At 49.0% G+C, this 20,866-nt stretch overlaps 1 protein-coding gene across 1 annotated transcript in view; it reads right to left on the reverse strand.

Annotated features, from left to right (window-relative positions):
• LOC123249875 (SCO-spondin-like) overlaps positions 1-20,866 on the reverse strand; it is a 96,177-nt gene that overhangs the window by 29,608 nt on the left and 45,703 nt on the right. Inside the window, exons 42-65 of the mRNA XM_044678972.1 lie at positions 18,791-18,931; positions 18,441-18,605; positions 16,956-17,135; positions 16,738-16,860; positions 16,147-16,276; positions 15,854-15,979; positions 15,314-15,405; positions 13,621-13,794; positions 13,007-13,171; positions 12,363-12,615; positions 10,627-10,673; positions 10,074-10,244; positions 9,449-9,580; positions 8,988-9,133; positions 7,980-8,074; positions 7,741-7,793; positions 7,162-7,368; positions 6,605-6,775; positions 6,390-6,469; positions 2,229-2,398; positions 1,363-1,409; positions 890-1,081; positions 560-730; positions 176-376 (exon numbers count right to left, since the gene is read on the reverse strand). Of these exons, the coding sequence (XP_044534907.1) occupies positions 176-376; positions 560-730; positions 890-1,081; positions 1,363-1,409; positions 2,229-2,398; positions 6,390-6,469; positions 6,605-6,775; positions 7,162-7,368; positions 7,741-7,793; positions 7,980-8,074; positions 8,988-9,133; positions 9,449-9,580; positions 10,074-10,244; positions 10,627-10,673; positions 12,363-12,615; positions 13,007-13,171; positions 13,621-13,794; positions 15,314-15,405; positions 15,854-15,979; positions 16,147-16,276; positions 16,738-16,860; positions 16,956-17,135; positions 18,441-18,605; positions 18,791-18,931 (3,432 nt within the window). The remainder of the gene's footprint in view (positions 1-175; positions 377-559; positions 731-889; positions 1,082-1,362; positions 1,410-2,228; positions 2,399-6,389; positions 6,470-6,604; positions 6,776-7,161; positions 7,369-7,740; positions 7,794-7,979; positions 8,075-8,987; positions 9,134-9,448; positions 9,581-10,073; positions 10,245-10,626; positions 10,674-12,362; positions 12,616-13,006; positions 13,172-13,620; positions 13,795-15,313; positions 15,406-15,853; positions 15,980-16,146; positions 16,277-16,737; positions 16,861-16,955; positions 17,136-18,440; positions 18,606-18,790; positions 18,932-20,866) is intronic.

Here is a 20,866-nt window from a genome sequence, read left to right on the forward strand (position 1 = left end):
GCATACCATAAGAAAAAGGAGACATGAAGGCCTGGGACCCTTGGGTGGCTCTTCTTCCCTCTCCCCCGCCCCCCCCCCACTTTATTCCCTACTTGCAACCTTGGATTGGATCCTTGGTTGGGAGGGGGAGAGAGCTTCTGTGGGAGGGAATGCACAAGGCAGAAGAGTCACTGACCCATGGCTTTGGGCTGGTACTGGCAGCGGCAGAGGGCATGAGGCACACAGAGCCCATCTTGGGAGAGTTGGCCAAGTGGACATCCGCAAGAAGGCTGGCAATCGGATGGGCCAGAATGGCACACGTTCCCTGGGGACAGGTCCTGGCAGGATCGGGGGCAGGGCTTCCCACAAGGGAGAAGGTGCTGACCACCCCCACAGTCTACAAGGGACAGAAGAGGAGATTAAAGAGACTACTGCTCCTCGCTGGCGGGGCAGAAGGCTGGAGAGACTGATCCTAGAAAAGGGAGAAAAATCCTTGGGGGTCACGGGTCAGAGAAAAGGGGCAAAGCACAGAAATTGGGAATGACGGACATGAAATGTAGGTTCCCCCTCAGGGCTTCACCTGTGCAGTGGGTAGAGTTGTCTTGGCAGGGCTGGCTCTCCCGGTACGCCCCAGGACAAGGCCGGCCCCCTCTCTCTGCGGATGGATGGGTACACTCCCTTCTCCGAGACGATTCCCCGGTGCAAGTGTCACAAGAAGACCACGGTCCCCAGGGGCTCCAGCCACCATCCACTGTGCCAGGGGAACAAAGGTGTCCATGTCAGGCACTGGCATCCTCAGGGGGTCATTGGGGACATTGTAGGTGCCACATATATCAGGGCCAGGGGTTCATGTCCCTGTTGGAAGGAAGGAAGATCTGGGACACCTCCGAGAGCCCACCTGGAATAATACCTGGACAAGTGGTGGGGCTGGGGCAGGGCTCCTGCTGAAGTTGTGCTCCTGCTTCACCAACCTCCCCTGGGCATGGAGCCCCTCCACTCTGAGGGGAGGGGCAGGCGCAGGCCCGGGATCGGGCACGATTCTCCCCCTGACATGGCAGGGTGCATGGCGTCCATTCAGACCAAGTGCACCAGCCTCCAGGTACTGTGAATGAAAAACGGGAGCAGAAGAGGAGAAAAAAATACTGCAAAGAACCCTCAATTTGGAATTTGAAAACAGGTTCAAATAAGGCTCTACAACCTACTACCTGTGTAAATTCCTAAACCTCTGTGCCTCGGTATACCCATCTGTAAAGTGAGAGACTTTAAGAACTCTTCCAGTTCTAACCACTATGAGATGGGGATCACCTTCCAGGACCAATGGCTGAACCCCTTCCTCTCTTATCCTTCTGGGTCTTTTTTTTACCCCCTAAGCCAGGCACTTACCCGGGCAAGGCAGGTTAGTACAATTCAGCTTCCCTTCCATGCAGGTGCTGAGAGAGAGAGAGAGAGAGAGAGAGAGAGAGAGAGAGAGAGAGAGAGCAGCTCATGTCAAAGCCATAACCCACACAGGGCCAGCAAGGATTTGCCCAGGGTGTTGGCATTGAATACCCCTAAGGAGTTCCTCCTCCTACCCTACGAGGTAGGGGCACAACCACCACCCAGGCACTCTCTGGAGGACCCTGCTCAATCCCTATCCTGTCCCCACCTCCACCTCTTCCATCTCCCTCCATATAATCAGAAAGCCCTCCCAGGGCCTTGAATCTTATTTCAGTGGTTTCTAGCCTATTCCTGAGCCTTTCTTTTGTTTAAGTTCAGAAACCTGAAAAATCAATAAATTGCACCACCACGTGGCTCTACCTAGAAATGGCTCATCTTCTAGCATCAGAAATTATGAATTGCGCATTGGCTACAAGAGGGGGGTGGGAGGAGGGGAGGGAAAGAGCATGAATCCTGTAACCATGGAAAAATTCTTAATTGATTAAAGATTTTCAAAAATAAAAAAAAAAAAAGAATGTGGCATTCCCTCCCACTTCTCATTAAAAAACACAAATGAGTTATTTCCTCTCCCCACCCCCCCACTTCAGTGTGTGACCTTGGGAAGGCCACTTACCTTCTACAAATCTCAGTTTCATCTTGTGCCACATGGGAATAACGGCATGGGGTGGTTTTGAGCATTGAATGAGATAAATTAGACATGAAAAGCCTTTGAAAAATATGTTCTACCCAGAGCTAATGTTCTGTGAACTTCTATGAGATGTGACGCGATGTTATCACCCTGCTCTCCTCCTGGCCCAGGCCCCAGCCCTCACCAGTGATTGCAGCCGTCGGGTCGTGCCAATATGGAGCCCAGTTGATGCCTCTTTCCTGTCAGCAGGTCGAAGCAGTCACAATAGCTTGGATCCACACATGCCGTTCCATCTGTGCTCAGCACCTGGCCCCGAGGGCAGTAACAGCCTGGCTGGCAGCGCCACACACAGTGCTGGGGATCGGCAGGGATACCGGGAAGGGAAAGGAGAATGGTGAGAGGCAGCAGGTCACAGGCATGAAGGTAGGCACAGGTATGGGCTAGGAACCCATCATGGGGACAGGTGGAGGCCTCATTGGTGATGGATGGGGCTGGATGGATGGAGAAGAAGGGAAGAAAGGCAGAAAGCAGGAAAGAGAATGGAAAGAAAGGGGGAAAGGTTTTGGTAGGGGAATGGAGAAATCTGGACCTGGGATTTCATGATATGGGGAATTCCCCTGTAAAAACTCCTTCTCTCATTGCACATGGGAGTCTATACCTTGTAGTCTTGGGAAAAGAGAATGGAAGAGGAAGGGGAGAATCTGGACCTGTGATTTCATGGTTTGGGGAATTTCTTGTATAGAAACTCTCCTACCAATGCACATAGTCTCTACCTTATGATCTTGGGCACCTAGATGGCTCGGTGGATAGAGTCCTGGGCTTGGAGTCAGCAAGAACTGAATTCAAATGGCCTTGAATGTGTATTAGTTGTATGATCCTGGGCAAGTCACTTAACTTCTCTTAGCCTTAATCCACTGGAGAAGGAAATGGCAAACCACTCTAGAATATTTGCCAAGAAAATCCCAAAGAGGGGTGGAAGGGTGGACTCTAGCTAGATAGCTCAGTGGATTGAGAGCCAGGCCTAGAGATGGGAGGTCCTAGATCCAAATCTGGTCTCAGACGTTTCCTAGCTGTGTGACCCTGGGCAAGCCATTTAACCTCTACTGCCAATCCCTTACCGCTTTTCTGCCTTGGAATTAATACTCAATATTGGTTCTTAAATAGAAGGTAAGAGTTTAAAAAAAAAGAAAAAGGAAAACCTAATGGACAGTATTGGCATTCTATGGCCTACCAAATCACAAAGAGTCAGACACGACTGAACAACAACCCTGTAATCTTAGGAAGTTGTGTGGGACACTAACGGATTGATTAGATGACATGTTAGGATCACCCATACAGTGTGTAAGAGAAAGGATCAAATCCAAGTCTTTCTGACTCCCAAGTTTTTATCCACTATGCACACTGCCTCTGCAACAAACATATTTCTATGTTATACTCTACATTGCTAAATGTAGTCAACATGTTGGTCAGTTCTGTTAAGCTTTTTTTCTCCTTTTTCTTTTTTGATCTTTATTGAAAGAGAAAGTTTATGAGACAGGAAGAGGGAGGGGCATATTCAGAAATGAATGTAATGGATAATCAAGAGGCAGCAATAAAAATTTTTAAATAAAAATAAATTATATCCTCTTTGTTGTATAAGCATGGGGAATTTTTTTCTTTGAATTTTTGTTTTCAGGTCTACATTCTCTCTCTCCTACCTTTCCCCTCCCTGCACCTAGAGAAGGCAAGGGAGGGCCTTATTACAAACACCGAGTCAGCAAAACAAATCCCTGCAATGGCCACAGGTTTGCCTATCTTTTAAAAAGGAAAACAGTAAGCCTCCCCAGCTTTTAAAAGGGTGACAATTAGAACAGCAAGTGGGAGAGCATGTTTCTCCTTTTTGAGAAAAGGCATACATTAGAGAGCCTGGGAGAATGTTAGTTGGATGGGGAGTAAGGATTTTCAAAGGGAAAAGCCACAAGATCTTTATCGAAAACAAACAAACAAAAACAAAACCCAACAAGAATCTAGAAATGGAATGGACGTTGGCTGCCACCCAATCCAACCCTTTCATTTAACAGTTAAGGCAGGGGTTCCCAAACTTTTTTGGCCTACTGCCCCCTTTCCAGAAAAAATATTACTTAGCCCCCTGGAAATTAGTTTTTTTTAATTTTAATAGCAATTAATAGGAAAGATAAATGCACCTGTGGCCATCACCGCCTTCCTGGATCACTCCAGCACCCACCAGGGGGCGGTAGCGCCCACTTTGGGAGTCACTGAGTTAAGGTAACTATGCTAAGAACAGAGAGTGGGAAGGCCAGGGTTTCCCCAGTACCATAGCTGGAGAAGGTTGCCAGCTTGTGCTGCCCAGCAGCCCAATGGGAGTGCTTCCCCCCACCCCTGTCTGGGGTAAGGTGGGGGCCCCCCATGATTCATGAGGGTGTAGTTTGGGTACTTGGTCTCTAAAAGGTTTGCCATCACTGGTAAGACATGTAGATCCAAAGAGATCTAATTTCTTACAACTATTGATCACCAACGAACCCTTCAAGAGCCAAAAGCTTTCCTCTGAAGTTGCAACAAGAGTTCTAAAATGGGACCATAGTCAGTCAACAATATTTATTAAGAGTCTTCTACACACCAGGAACATTGTAGGGCAGCTAGGTAGCTCAATGGATAGAGTGCCAGGCCTGGAGTCTGGAAGATTTGAGTTCAAATCCAGCCTTTGACACTTACTGGCTATGTGACCCTGGGAAGTCATTTAACCCTGTTTGCCTCAGTTTCCTCATCTGTAAAATGAGCTGGAGAAGAAAAATGGCAAGCCACTCCAGTATCTTTGACAAGAAAATCCCTAATGGAGTCATGGAGAATCAGACACAACCTAAATGACTCAACAACAACAACAACAACAACAACCACCACCACGGGGCTAAGGACTACAGACTACAAAGAAAGGTAAAGGCATGGGCTCTTCCCTCAAGAAGCTCACATTCTAATGGAAAAGAGAATATGAAGACAATTGCCCCTATACAACACATACACACATTGTAAATGAGAAGCACGAGCCTCACTCACAATCCAAAAGATCACTTGGCAGAAGGAAAACATTTGGGTTTTCACTTGTTTATATGGGTATTGGATGTGGGGGTTGGTTTTTAAAAGATTATTACAAAAATGAATGATATAGAAATAGGTATTGAATGATAATACATGCATAACCCAGTGGAATTGCTTGTTGGCTCTGGGAGTGGGGAGGGAAAAGGGGGAGAGAGAGAACATGAATCATGTAACCATGGAAAAATACTTAAATTAAAAAATAAAATAAAAGGTTGCTTGGATTCTTTCTACATAGATCTGACCCTAAGGGTGGCTTGAGTCCATCTGATGGCTCAAGAGGAGCAGAAGTAGAGAAATGGATGGCCCACCTTTTGCCCCCATGACTCTCTTCATGTTGACTTTCTTCATTGGGTCAACCACAAACCCCTAAAGTGAGTATTCATGATCTAAGAGGCACAAATAGACAATTCAGCCAAACAGAGGCTCCGGAGGCTGATCCTGGACGGAGAAGGCTGTCAGAACTGTTTAGAAACCTAAGCTGTGAGTCTGAGAGGCAGCATGCTAAAGAAGATTGGGGACAAGAGGCAAAGTCAGGAAGATTCAGGTTTGAATTCTGCCTCAGACACCTGTTGAGTGTCCATCAGTAAGTCACTTAGCTTCTCTGGGTCTGTTTCCTCATCTATAAAATAAGGTGGGATTGGATTCAATGACTTCTAGGCTACTTTCCAGTTTTTAGAGCTATGATCCCACAGTCCTTGGAATGGTCTGACTTTCACTTGGACCCATAAAACTTCATCTCCTGGATCTCTCAGTTTATGTACCCCCTCCTTGGGGATAAGAATGAAGAAATCTGGTTTTCAGTCTCAGGACTAGTCCTTCCTAGTGTTTGTGTGACCATAAATAAGTCACTTGGCCTCTATGAGTTTTGGTTTCATTGTCAGTAAATGGCAGGCAAAGATAATTCTTGCACCACCAACCTCACACAGTCATGGAAAGGACAGTCCAGAGCTCTGTCAACCTTAAAGTCCTTTGACGAATGTCAGTGGACCCCATCTCTTTGCTCACCTACACTACCCTGGGCCTGGAAGATGAGAGGTGGACTAGGAAACAGGGAGGCAGAGACCCCAGAGGCAGATTCTTGGAAGCAAGAAAGACCACTGAGTCCTAGAGATAAAGTAGTGCATTAAGGGAAGGCCGGAAAGTCAGGGGTGAGCAGGTTTCAGCACATTCTGATCCAGATGCTAAGAATGTGGGAGCCCTTCAAGGCAGGGGTGAGGGCCAGAGGAAGAGCAGAGGAGGGAACGTCACTCACCGCAAGGTCATCACAGGACCTGGGGCAGGGAGGGCCACAGGGACTGAATTCAGCCCCAGGGATAGTGCTGCAGTTGGACACTGAGGATACAGAGCAAGTCATGAGCCCCCTCTTACCTTGAGCAAGCCCTCTCTACCCTCTCAGGTGCCCAGGCCTCCCCCCTTCTTAGCTCAGAGACAATCCTTCCCATTCCTCTCCCAGATGTGGATGGGTACCTGGGCATGGCTGTGCCTGGCAGGCTTCCCCCTGAGCATGAGGCCCTTCACAGTAGTCACCCAGGCCCTGAGGCACAGGTCGGTCACAGAGCCGGGTCCGGCTCCGAAGGCCTCCCCCACAGGTCCGACTGCAGGCTGACCATGGGCCCCAGGGGCCCCAGCCTCCTGAACCTGGGAGGGAGAACAGAGAGGGGAGCTTAGACAGGAGTAACCACTTAGTCAATGCTTATTGACCCACCTCTAAAGTCAGGTTACTTTTTATTAGCTTTTTTATTTTTAATTATTTGATTTTATTAAATTTATTTTAAATTATAAATAAATCCATATACTTAATTTTATTTATATTATATATTAGGTTATAAATAAATTTATGAATTTATAATGAAAATAAATTTAATTTTAATTATTTAATTTTATTAAATTTAATGGATTTAATAAAATTAAATTTAATAATTTAATTTTTATTAACCCTGACTTTATATTATAAATATTATTAACTAGAAGATATTAAAGAGGACAGGGGCTCAGGAAGGAACCCAGCAGACAGCAGGCCTCACGGTCACAGAGGGGCAGGCCACAGGGCTCCTCTTCGGCCTCTGGCCCACGGCAAAGAGAGGAGGGGGATGTTGCTGAGAGAAGCGGCGTGATGCTGGAAGGTCCCAGGTGGGGAGAGCCGGGGCAGAAACGACGCCGGTGGCGCCGGGCAGGCCCACAAGAAGCTGAGCACTCGCTCCACGGGGTCCACCCTGACCAGGCGGCTTGAGCTGATGAAGAAAGAGGGCATTGGCCTTAGTGGTCCTGGCCGGTGAAGATGCTAAAAATGCCTCCTGGGCAAAAAGCAGATATTCCATTTCTCAACTTCTACTAAACCTTCCCAACCCCACGGGTGCTTCTGGGGTGAGGCACTGCCTGGTACACAGTAGGCGCTTAATCCATGCTTATTGACTCACTGGCAGACGATGGCCCCCCTTTCAGAGTCACAAGGCCAAGGCGTGTTAGAAGGGGAAGATGTCCCAGAACGTTGGCCTCATCTAGCCCAGCCCCGCTCCTTTTGGCAGTTCCCTCCTCCTCCTCCCCCTCCCCCTCCCCCTCCTCCTGCCCCCCCCCCAGTTGGGGTGGGGAAGGACAGTGCTTGCCCTCTTCACAAGGCCGGGAGGTGCAGTTGGTGATGAGCCCAGAGACGCAGGAGCTGGCGAGAAAGAGGGAAGAGAGCGTGAACGGGTGTAGGCCGAGGGAGGGTGAGAGGTTCCTATGGGAAGGGCCAAGCGCCCTCTGCCCAGGCCCGGTGCCCATTCCCTGCCTTTGCTGCATTGCCCTTGGCAGCAGGGGAGCGAGGCCCTCGAGGGTCCCGGACAGAGGAAAAGAGAGGCCTCACCAATTCTCGCACTGCCGGAGGACGACGCTGCCAGCGGGGTGAAGACGCCCACCATAGGCACAAGGGCAGTCCTGGCGAGGCACACACAGGTTGTTCTGAAATAAACAGGCTCTTGGGCACCTTCCCAGCTTCTGGCCTCGCCTGGCCCACCTTCATTCCATTCAGCTCTGGGCTTGTGTCGCCCAGAACCGCCTGACCCTTGGTTTCTACCCCACCTGACCTCCCCTACCACGGCCATCTCCCCTCTGCCCTCTGCGACCCCCCAGATCCGAGATCTCACCCTTCTCTCTCTCCAAATACGTCTTTCTTCCAGCCCCCCCTCCAAGAAACCTTTCCTGACCCGTTCTGGCTCTCTCTGCGGCTTTCTCCCCTGCTGTAACCCAAAAGTCCATAAAACTCGGTACGGCTGCGCCCCGCTCGGCCTTTCCTAGAGATCCAAGCCCAGCGCCCAGCGAATACGGATTGCCAACTTGGAATCCAAGGACTATTTTAAAGCTGCAGGGAACCTTAGCAACACCCTGCCTCTATTCCTTATTGTAGAGATAAGGGAACCTCCAGAGAAATGAAGTCACTTGTTCTGTGATCTAAGATTAGAACTCCGGTCATCTTCTGTCTAGCCCCTAGCTTTGTCTAGCTTTCCTTCTTCTTTTTTAAATAAACCTTACCTTACCTTCTATCTTAGCATCAGGTCTAAGACAGAAGAGCAGCAAGGGCTAGGCAAGGGAGGTTAAATGACTTGCCCAGGGTCTTATAGCTAGGAAGGGTCTAAGACCACATTTACTCCAGGTCTGGTGCTCTAACCACTGTACATACTGCCTAGCTGCCTTTCCATGATCTTTCCATTATTCCACGCTTCCTTCTACATAATCTCTTCTTACCCCTCTCCAGAGCTTCGGCAGCTCAGCTCTTCCCCACCTCCTGGGCCATCTCTCTCATCTCCTTTCCCCTCCCCTATTTCAGGTGTTTCCGGGTCCCCCATTTCTCAGTGCCCCAGGAAGGAGTCCTCACCAGCAAGAGGGTCCCCGGGGGACAATAGCAGCCAGGGTGGCAGGTCACGTTGGCACCTTCCTGGGCACCGAGCTCTGCACAGGAGGCTGGGCCCTCACTGCAGTTGTACCACCGCTTTCCCTCCGGACACACTCCAGGCGCCGGCCCTGGGCACACACAACTAGTCAGGCCTGCCTGAGGATTTCCATCAATGGGTCTAGAATTGGATTCCATCTGTCAACTCTCCTCCTCCGGGGCCCTCTACCCAAGGAGCGTGCCAAGCTCTAGAGACGGAAAGAGAGGCCTGGGGAGACCCTAGAGATGAAGAGGTCTCACTAGGGAGTGATGAGGGATCTTTCCAGAGGGAAGAAGGGATTATGGGGGGGGGGGGGGGAGTTAGTAGGAACAACCCCAAGTCTCCAAGCCTTCGACCCGGGGGGAGGAATTTGGCGAAAATCATCATCATCCAAGATGGCGCTCACCCGCACAAGGCTGCAGGCCGCAGGTAGAGAAGTCGATGGGGCTCTGCGGGGCCTTGCCTCTGGTTCGATTCCTGTAACCTCCGCCACAGGGTACCGAGCAAGGAGACCACGGACCCCACTCCACCCCGGGGCCTGGAGAGAGGAGGAGAATCATGGCGGCCTTCTCCCCCGAGGCTGGCCACCTCTTCCCCAGCCTGGACGTCCAGGCCTCACTACTATTAAATCATGGGGCCTATGCAAAGGCTTTTAAGTCCTCTCCTGACTTCTCAAGGGGAATGAATCCCTTTGGAAGTCAAAGACATCCCACGCCTGGATTTAGACTTGGACGAGACCTTAGAGACCGTCTAATCTAATGTGGACATTTTACAGGTGAGGCCCAGAAGGGAGTGATCGCCCCTTCCTCCCCTCCCATGGTCTCTCCCCTAGGGTAGGCCACAAGGCAAGGTCTCTTAGAAGACATGGACTCCGGATCTTCGAGGGGACTCTCAGGGATGATCCAGGAGTCTCTAGAGTAGGTTTCTCAGGAGGAATCTCTAAAGGACGTCCCGAGGGCAGTCTAAGGGAATCTTGGGAAGGGAGTGCCTCCTGGGGAATAAGCCAGAGAGGGTCTGGGCCTCTCTCTCACCCCGACATGGCTGCAGGCTGCAGAATTCAGCTTCTACACTGGGACCCTCGCACTCGGCCCCTCCAAAGGCCGCAGGCGGTGCTGTGCCTGCCCGGAAACGCCGTCGTAGGCCCACGTTACAGCTTCGGCTACAAGGGCTCCAGGGGGTCCAGGGGCTCCATCCACAGGCCACTGTAAAGGCAGGTAGATGAAGAGTTTTATACCCAGGGCGGCGATAGAAAGCAAGGCCTGGAGAAAGGAAGCCCTGGTTTCCAATGTGACCTCGGGCACTTCCTAGCTGTGACCCTGGGCAAGTCATTTAACCCCCATTGCCTCACCTAGCCTTTGCCTTTCTGCCTTAGATTTGTTAGCAAGATAGAAAGTAAAGGTTTCAAAAAAAAGTTCCATTCCCATTCCCCCATTCTACCTCAATCCTTAAGTAAGGATTAAGTCACACTCTTGTAGGGGGAGGGATGATACTTTAAACATGACAGGGTCCATGCCCGTGCCCTCTGTTTACCACCTATGACCACCATCTCTACCTCATCAGGAAATAGAAGGAATGCAGAGATACCTGGGCAAGACTCTGCGCTGCACTCCATCTCTCCAGAAATGCATGTGCTAGAGAAGGAGAAAGGAGGCCAAGTGAGGCCCAGCCCAGCCCCAAACCAATGCTTATTTCCTTCCCTTCCCTTCCCCTTCCTCAAATCACCTGAATGTGACCTAAAAGTGGCCTGCTCTACGGAAGGTGTGGGAAGGCTTCCTGCCTGGAGAGACCTAGAAGCCCATGCCTCGGCCCCTCTTCGCCAATTGAAAGGAAAGAGATTGTTCTTTATACAATTCGAGGTTAACCTGGTATTGAGTTCTTCTGATTTCTTTAGGTAATGGAAACACTGTCATATTTACTTATTTTTATTACCTTCTCTTCTTCCCTAGCTCAGGCAGGGAAGGACGGGTAGGAATGGCAGTGCCTTTACAAATCCTGGGTTACAATCAGAATACTTTCTGTTTGGCCAAGAGGAACGTGGAGGCCTGGAAAACAGGCCAATGAGTTCCATCCAGAACACCCAAATAGCTGAAACCCTTGGCAGAGATAGAACCATTTTCTGGCATACAAGCTATCGTGTCTTCATGGGGAAGAGGGAGATGGAGAGAAGAAATAAACATATGGATAAAACATACACCGAGCTTAGGCCACTGGAGAAATAGTGTCTAAATGGATGACTTTTCAAAAGAATTTTTAACCTGTGAACTATGAACTTAAAAAAAAAATTCTATTAGTCCTTTCAATATAATTGGATTCTTTCATAATCTTTTGTATCTTATTTTCTTTACTTAAATACATTATTCTGGCAATGCAGTGATCCAGAACAATCCCATGAAACCTATCCACATCTAGAGAAAGAAAGTAGAAATACAGAAGGAAAACATATGATTTATCACTTGTGGGTATACGATTTGGGGGTTTGGTTTTAAAAGATCACTCTATTATAAATATGAATAGTATGGAAATAAGTTTTGAGCAATAATCCATGTATAACCCAGTGGAATTGCTTGTCAGCTCCGGGACGGAGTAGGGAAGAGAGGAGGAAGAGAATATGAAACATATACCATGGAAAAATATTCTAAAAAAAATAAATTTTTTAAAAAAAGAAAAAAAAATGCATTATTCCCAGAAGGGATTCAATAGGCTTCCCCAGACTGCCAGAGGGGTCCAGGGCAGAGGAAAGATTAAGGACTCTAGTTTTAGAAGAACATAAATATGCCAAATTTAAGACTGAAGAATTTTTCTCCATTCATACTTCTAATCGCCTATATTGGTATATTATTTCTGAACTTTCACACTCTTTTTCCCCCTTTAAATAAGTTCCACAATGATACACAACACTTATGATTTTTTGATAGTATGTATCAACTGAGGCCAAAAAAGAAAGCTCCTAGAATCAGGCATTTCTTTATGACAATAGTATAAGCAAAGAAAGAGGGCTGGGGCAGTTAGGAATGACTATGGCAGATCTCTGAACCTAGAAATCCAAGTAACACTAGTACAGGGAGGTCCAAAAGTCTCTATGCCTTGAGCGGATCATCAGAAAATAGGTAAAGGTAAAAGCCCTGGGCCAAGCAACGGGATCCCTTGGATTGGCTCTGGAATCTTCCAGGAGAGCTAAATTGATTCAACCTGGCCTACAGTCCTGGGGTAAAGCCTTTACACTCCTACATTACCTGACCCGCTTTCCGAGATCCTGCCCTTCACCAGTTCCCTATGCTTACCCTTTAATGCCTTGCTGGCTCTGGCCAATGGTCACCTACCAATTGTTGCAGGAGTCGAGGCTGACCACAGCCCCAGGTGGATAGAGCTGCCCTTGAAGCTGGCAGGGGCACTGACTAAGGGGCATGCAGCTGGCGTTGTGCAGGAAGAGGCCGGGAGGGCAGGTGCAGCCAGGATCACAGGTTCCCTCGCATTCCACACCTGGGTCTTGTGCCAAGCACAGGCGTGGGCATGGCCCTCCCTCCTGCTGACATTGCTCCTTGGAGTGGAACACCATGCCTTCAGGACAATGGGCTAGCACCACGGAGAGAGAGAAGGAGAGTTACCCACTATCAGGACTCCCTCAGTGGGCCCTGGGGCCTGTGCCAAAGGGGAAGGGGCATGATCTTCTGGCCTTTCTCAGGGGTCTATCTAAACCCTTAGATACCCAGGTCTTTGGCCTAGCCCTTTGGAAATGAACCAGATAGTCTTCTCTTGGGTAAAAAGTGAAGAAAACCGGGACAGCTTCTTATTTTGTTAGAAGAAGCCTCTGCCCAAAGATTAGGAAGCAGACAGTGGCAATCCATACGAATAGTGCAGGATGGGTGGGTAGGCTCCCAAGTGGCAGTGTTGACACGTCTTCTAGGCTAGGTTTGACCATGGTTGGGTGATGGGAAAGGCTGAGAAAGAGACAGGGTGTCTATACCTGAACAGGGCTGGGTGTGACAGTCTCGGGTCTGGCTATGGGGCCCCTGGCACTCAGAACTCCCAGAAAGTGCACCAGAGCACCTGCGCCCACGGGTCTGAATGCCTCCATCACAGTCAGCTGAGCAGGAGGACCATGGGGCCCAAGGGGTCCAGACACTAGACACTGTCAGGAAGGAAAAGGTTAGCCCCAGGGAAGACATAGGCAGGGATACAGGAAAGGCTAAAGAGATTTGGACATGAACACATAGATGAGCAGAGAGACAATAGGATGGACACAAAGAAAAGGATAGGGCAACTTTGGAGAGTCAGAACTTCCCTCTCTTCCCATCATGACCCTGTTCCCTCTGAGGATAGAAGCAGCAAATAGGAAGCAGGAGCCCCCTGATCTTGGCACCAGGGATCCCCAAGGGCACAGAGTTCTTAGCACAGTGACTGGGCGACCTCTGAGCATCATGCCACTTCCCTGGCTTCCCATGAGAGAGGCTATCATGTGTTGGTCCTGCCTGGGAGCCAGCCCCTGGGCATCAGCACTCCCTATGCCCTTCTCCCATCAGATGCATTCTCCTCTTCTTCCCCTGCCCCCATTCCTGTGCCTAGGGCATCAGAAAGCACCTGGACATGGAGGGAGGCTGCAGAGCTCTTCTTGAGAGGGCTCCCCAGGGCAGACCACCCCCTCGGGCGTGGGGCAGAGACGAGAGCGGTAACGCCAGACAGGAGGTCCTCCTGGGGCAGAGCAACTTTGGGAACAAGAGGACCAAGGTGTCCAGGGAGTCCAGCCTAGCAGCTCTGTGGAGAAAAGAAGAAAGGGACCGTGGTGAGGAGGGTCAAGTGAAGGGAGGGAGGTCATGGGAAGTTTAGACAGAGGAAGCTTCAGGGTTCTGCAAGATCAAGGAAAAGTCAAGGAGGGTCGGGAGAACCAGAGAGGACATTCCTTCAGCCTCTATCTTCTGCTGTCTGCTCTCTCTCCCTTGGCATCAGATGAAGTAGTGTTTATAAAATGCATAAATGATAACTGCACTACCATCCTTCTGCCCCTGTTCAGATGGATTGCCACTATCTACCCTCTCACCTTTCAGCTGATGCTGTCCCAATTTTCTTCAGCACTTCTCCAATAAATAATAAAATAGTAAGGCAACCTTGTAAGAGGCAGCTACTATTTCTAAGGGGCAGTATAGTATAATGAATGGAGAGCTAGCCTCAGGAAGACCTGAGTTCAAGTGCTGCCTCTAACACATACTGGCTGTGTGACTTTGGACAAAGCATTCAATCCCTCCACATCCCAGCCAACTCTCTAAAACTCTTAAGATATGGAAGAAAGGGATGAAGTATTTAGTAAGTGGCTACTACATGCCAGGCACCATGCTAAGGGCTTTACAAATATTGTTTCATTTGATCTTCATGACAGCCCTTGAAGTAGCTGCTATTAGCTCCATTTTACAATTGAGGCAAAGAGGTTAAGTGACTTACCCAAAGTCACACAGCTGGTGTTTGAAGCTGTATTTGAACTCATCTTGATTCTAAGCCCAATGTTCTACGTACTGTGCCAATTAGCTAGAAAAGATGCTGACCTACATTGGCAGAGGGGCATCCCCTCATCCAGGAGCTCCCTATACCAATAACTCAAGATCTCGTCCCTCTCCCCTATTACTGTAATTGGCCACCTCCATCACTCTCAGCACCCCAGCTATCACCTCTAGGCAGATGATCCCAAGTCTAACTCTAATCTTGAGTTCCAGAGCCTCGATCCCCTTTTTCCAACTACATACTATTCCCTCCTGCATGACCCACCCTCCACAAAGATTTCCCACTGGCACCATAAACTCAACTTGGCCCAAACCTCCCTCCCTTCCTTCCAGAACTGCTCCTCCTCCTTCTTCCTTATTCCTGTCAAGAACGTCGCCATTTTCCCAAAGTTGGGACTTCCCAGGCTTCTTTGAACCCTCTCTCTCCTTCATCCCCCACATCTGCTCAGTCACTAAGCCCTTCACAACCTCCCTCAAAACTGCTCTTTTCATTCTTGTCCCAGCCCTCGTCCAGACCCAGAGCCCTTCAGTCCTAGACCACTGCATTGGCTTCCTAAGTGCTTCCCATCAAGGCTCTCTCTCCTCCTCTCTCCCAAGGCAGTGTGGTACAATGGGAAGAGTACTGGGACCTCTATTACCAGAATATTTACAGCAGCTCTTCTTGTCCCTATCAAAGAATGGGAAACAAGGGGCTCCTCCACTGGGGAATGCCTGGACAGATTGTGGGCACATAGACGGAATGGAATTGGATTGGGCCATCTCCCCCCTATCCCTAATGTTACCAGCACCACAGTCTGTGTGACAGGCCTGAACCTCCTGCACATTTCCCTCACAAGGGGCACCTCCAGAAGCTGCTGCCGGGTTGGAAGGAGATCTGCATAGAGAGGGAGAAGGGAAAGGACAGGATACAACACCCCTGTAGCATCCCCCCTTCTTTCCTTCTCTCCACACCTCCTGGAGGCCTTCTTGTGTCTTTATGACCCTTCCAGCCCTCCATGCTGCTGAGATCAGAGGCTCCTCTCTCCTTGCACCCCGAATTGCTCTTCAGCCCAGCTCATTCTGTTCTTCCTACAACCTCTCCCTCCCTCTCAGCCCCCACCATCCTCTATCCCTGCCCCCAACACACTCTTCTCTCCTCACCTTGCCCCACACTCCTCTCCTTTGCTTTCGGCTTTCCCATCCTCTACTCCAATTTCCTTCTACCTTCTTTCCTCCTATTCGCTCTCCTCCTTCTTCCCACTCCCCTCATTCCCATTCCTCATTCCCCATCTTCCTTCCCTTTCCCTATTCTCCACCTGCCTCCCACAAACACACACACACACCTGAATCTGGCCCGAGTTCCAGGGCCGCAGGAGTGGTCACAGGGGCCCCAAGAGGACCATGCTGACCAGCCACAGGGCACAGGACAGTCCCCAGCCTCACAGTGAAGAGCTCCATCTTCACAGACACTAGAAGGAGAAAGCAGAGAGTCAGAAAGAAGAAGGTGGAGGAGAACTACGGGTGATAGAATTTCCCTCGTCCAGGACTTGGAGATGCCAATTTTGGCCTTATCTCCACCCCAAGCCCATGAGGTGCCTTTCTCTGCACTCCTCCTGTGAGCCAAGTACACACTCACCACTGGCTGCAGTTGTCCAGCAGGAAGGATTCTTTGGGCAACTTAATCTCTCTGCCCACTGGACAGGGGCACTGGGAGAGCGTCAGGCACTGAGCTTCAGAGAGAAGGAGTCCAGGGGGACATCGGCAACCTAGGGGTGAGGAAATGATCAGAATGGTGGGGGTGTCAAACAGAAAGAACTGAATCAGTAGAAAAACTGGTGGTTCTGTCATTTTTCAGTCACATCTGACTCTTCATGACTCCACTTGGGGTTTTCTTAGCAAAGTTACTATAGTGGTTTGTCATTTCTTTTTCCAGCTCATTTTGCAGATGAAAAAAACGGAGGCAAATAGAGTTGTGACTTGTCCAAGGTCACATAGCTGGTTAGTGTCTGAGGCCAGATTTGAACTGGGAAAAAAGAAGTCTTCCTGATTCCAGCCATGGCACTCTATTCACTTTGCCACCAGCTGCCGGAAATAGGGAGAAGAGAGAGCTCAAGAATTTGAGGGTAGAATGGAACTTGGATGAGAGAAAAAAGGTCGGTTCTAAGCTAGATGTGTCTGGCTATGTCCACTCCCTGCCCACTCCCTCCCCCGGGCAGGCCCATCTTACCCTCCATGCAGTGTGTGCTACAGTTCCTCTGGGCTTCAGGATCCTGGCAGGAGGGTGGGCACCGGGGCACCAGGCCCTGCTGGCACTGCTCAGCACTCACATACACAAGATCTGGGCCACAATCTAGGAGGCAGATAGTTATGGGATCAAGGAATGAACATTAAAATAACCCCAGCTACCCAGACTTCCTAGCAGCACAGCAGTCTATCCGATGGTACCTGTACCCCCGCTGCAGGGCTGCAGGCCACAGGGGAGGCTCTCCTGTGGTGTCCCGGGGCAAGGAGCACCCCCATTCTTGGGTGGGGGATCCGTGCAGCTACGCCAACGTTCCTGTTGGCCTCCCCCACAGGATGCGCTGCAGGGGCCCCAGGGACCCCATGAAGTCCAAGCACCAGGCACTGCGGAGAAAGGGAAGACGTGTCAATAAATTGCTGGAGATTCCCTTGGCATGGCAGAGGTGGGGGAGCTGGCTTCTGGGTCTCAGAGAAGGGAAGGAAGGGGAAAGGAAGAAGCATTTATCTAGATTTATCTAGTACCTACGATGTGCCAGGTTCTGTGCAAAGCACTTTACAAATAGGTCCTCAACATCAGAATCAACCACAGAAGGATAAGAAGGAGACCATGTGGGAAGCCTGAATAAAGAAGGGGTCCCTGCATTGTCTGTGTGTGCTCCCTTAAAGCCACATGGCCAGAGAGACTCCAGGCTTTGGACAAATGGCGGCAGAGACAGGACTCCTCTGCAAACCCTCCTGCCTATTGCCCATTCACACTTCCCTGAAGTTAACAAGTACTTTCTTCACAATTAACCTCATGAGGGAAGAATTTTGTGGGTTAGGCATTTCCATCATGTCCAACTCTTCAGGACTCCATTTGGGCTTTTCTTGGCAACAATACTAGAGTGATTGATTCATCATTTCCTTCTCCGGCTCATTTTACAGATGAGGAAACTGAGGCAAACAGGGTTAAGTGACTTGTCCAGGAGGGCACGACCAAGTCTCACCTAACCTAGCAGAAACTCAATCAATGTTTTGGCAGTTCTAGGCAAATGGGACTTTAACAAGAGAACCTGGGAGAGAGATTGGGGGGAGGCCCCGAGAGGGAAAGGCAGACATTCTACAAGGGTGAATCAGGTTACCCCTTATTTCACCCTCATTTCTCCCCTTTCTCAACAGTAAATATACAGAAAACAACTAGGATGGGGTGGGAAGCCCATAAAGGCCAAAGACAAATGAGCTGCTTGAAAACTGTCTTCTAGAACTCCATCAAGGCCAGAGTACCCTCTGGTGGACATTTCTGGTGGTGACAGCAAATGGAGAAAAGCATAAAAGATCTTTCTCTGGGATCCACAAGAAAAAGGCATCTAATTCTCCATAAGAAGACCTGGTTGACATCCTAATATCAGGCTGACCAGGAAAGAGAGATGTGGTGGGGTTGCCAAGAGTCCAACCCTCTAGAATTCCTAGTTTGGGGAGCCTCCCAAAAGGAATATTTTCCTGATGAAATCCTGGATCCTAAGGACTTCTGGGTGATATTGAGCAAGTTATTTCCCTCTCTGGACCTCAGTTTCTCCATCTGTAAATAGAAGAGTTTGTGCTCCCTTCCAGTCCCAAATCCTCTGAACTCTGAGTGGAAGGAGGCCCATGACCCTGGGCTTCCTCAGCTACCAGGAATTTCCTTCCTGGGAGTCCTCATACCAGGATTACCTGGGCAGGCCTGCAAGAAACAGGAGCGACTTTGGAAATCTTCTTGAGAGCAGCCACCACCAAGCAAGGGAGCTCGAAGCAGGGCCCTCCGCTGGAAGGTCACCCCCAAACCACAGCTTCTACTGCAGCTGCTCCAGCCAGACCAGGATGCCAACACACAGTCCACTACAGGACAGAGAAGGAACCAGGAAAGAATTAGAACCAAGAAGAAGGAACCAAGAAGGTGGGGAAAGGACCTACGGATGTAGACATCGGGGAAAGGAAGGAAGGGTAATATCAGAAGATGCCTACGCAGGGTTGGCCCCTTCCCACTGGGTTTAGAGATGCCAGGCTGCTGAAGGCTTCCCTACCACAGCCATCCTCATCAGAGCCATCCTGGCAGTCAGGGTGCAGGTCACAGCGACGGTCAGCAGAGAGACATTCACCACTGCGGCAGCTCAACTGCGTTGGGGAACAGACAGCCACCATGGCTGGCAAGGTGGGCTGTGTGGCTGTGGGCACCACAAAAGGTGAGGGTCTCACTGTCCAAGAAGCAAAGTGAAGAAGGAGAAAGGTTATCTGTCTGCATCTTTGCTAATGGTCCCCACCTCCTCTGATAAATTTCCAACTCATTTGGCATGGGCAGTTTGAAATAAGACGTTGGACTTCCTCACTTCCTTTCATTGTACTATGTGCTAAAGTGTATGTTTGAGTGAGTGAGTGAGTGAGTGAATGAATGAATGAATGAATGAATGAATGAAAAGGGATCTGGTAGGCTCTTACTACTCTAATGTAATAAAGACACACCTCGGAAAACAGAATAATGTTTTTCTTGGTCAGCACTGACTCTGAATGTGTTTGGAGTTCTGATTGTGTTTTTTTGAGAGAACAGAGAAGGGGTTTTGAACCATCAGTCCAACAGATCAGTGGTTAGATTCCACAATCAAGGAGAAGCAAAAGAAGAATCTTTATTTTCACTAACTTGAAGTTTAGCATTTCCTCCAGTTATTTAAAATTATTCAATTCAATTATTTTTTAAATTATTCTGTGCAATTTCTCCAAAGGTTTCATCAGACTGCCAAAGAAGGATATATCCCTCACACAAAAAATTAAGAATCCCTTAGGCAAGGGCAAAAAAGAACCTATTATATACAACAGAGCAGTCTCTCCATGAACCTTATACTTTTACAGGCCAGTGTACCCATGGATACTCTCTTCTGGATTGGCCAAACTCTTGCTACTCTTTGTCCTAATTGGATAAACTCTAGGCATTTCTTCTCCTAACTGGGCAGCATCTCTGCTCTTCTGATGCCAATAATCAGGAAAACTGTATGTAGAAACTCTGCTCATGTTTGGATGGTTTCTGGTCACCCTTCTTCTTACTGGTCAGTCTCTGGGTACCTGTGAGAGTTGGCCCACTATAAGGAACCAGAAAGGCACACCCCTTGAGTTACAAGATGGGAGAGGACAAAGGTGAAAAGATGGCTACAACAGATGACCACTCTGCATCTCAGATTTACACTCTGGCATCCTCCATTCTACACAGACAATACTCTGTCTTTCAGGGTTGCCCTTCTTGTCTTCTGGGAAGCCCAAGTCCTCTCCTCAGATTTGACCTTCCTATTGGTTAAGAAACAACTTATCTGGATAACTTCATTTGGTCCCTCTCCTAAACTGGCTTCAGTCTAATGGAAAGAAAAAGATCTTGACCTGAGCAGTAAACTCCGCTTATGGCTTTCTGCTGCCATCCACTGGACCCTGGTTGCTATGACTTCTCAGAACCTCAGTTTCCTCTCATGGTTTAAAAAAAGATAATCGTGAGTTTAAAATTGGAAGGGACTTAAGAAAGCATCTAGTCCAACCCTTCATTTGACAGATGACCCAAAGAAATAAAGATTTGCTCAAGGTCACACAGGGAATAAGTGTCAGAGTTGGGATTCAAAGCCAGGTCCTCTGACTATAAATCAAAAGATTTGGATAGAGTTGGAAGCCTCCCACCCACTTCTCAACCTCTTATGATCTGGCTTCTGACCTCAGCACTCCCTTAAACTCCTTTCCAAAATTAACAAAAATGTCTTAAATGCTAACTCCAATGACTTTTTTTCTTAGTTGTCATTCTATTAGATCTCTTCTGTCATCCTGATTTCCTAGATGCTTTCTCCTTCCTCTTCTTCTTTAGAGTTGTTGTTGTGGTTTAAGTCCTCCTTCTACCTCTCTGCCTGCTCTTCTCGGTCTTCTCTGCTGGAACACCATCCTGCTCCCATTTTTCAAGTGTGGTTGCCCCAGACTCCCCACCAAGGCTCTATTCTAGACCCTCTTCTATTCTCTCTACACTCTCCCTTAGCAACCTCTATTATCTCTATGCAGGTGTCTACCTTATCTGAATCTCCTGAATTTTAGTCCCACATCCATGGTCTACTAGATTATCTCCACTCAAAACACAGAAG

This window comes from Gracilinanus agilis, chromosome 5, assembly GCF_016433145.1.
Source record: "Gracilinanus agilis isolate LMUSP501 chromosome 5, AgileGrace, whole genome shotgun sequence".
In the NCBI taxonomy this organism is placed as follows: Eukaryota; Metazoa; Chordata; class Mammalia; order Didelphimorphia; family Didelphidae; genus Gracilinanus; species Gracilinanus agilis.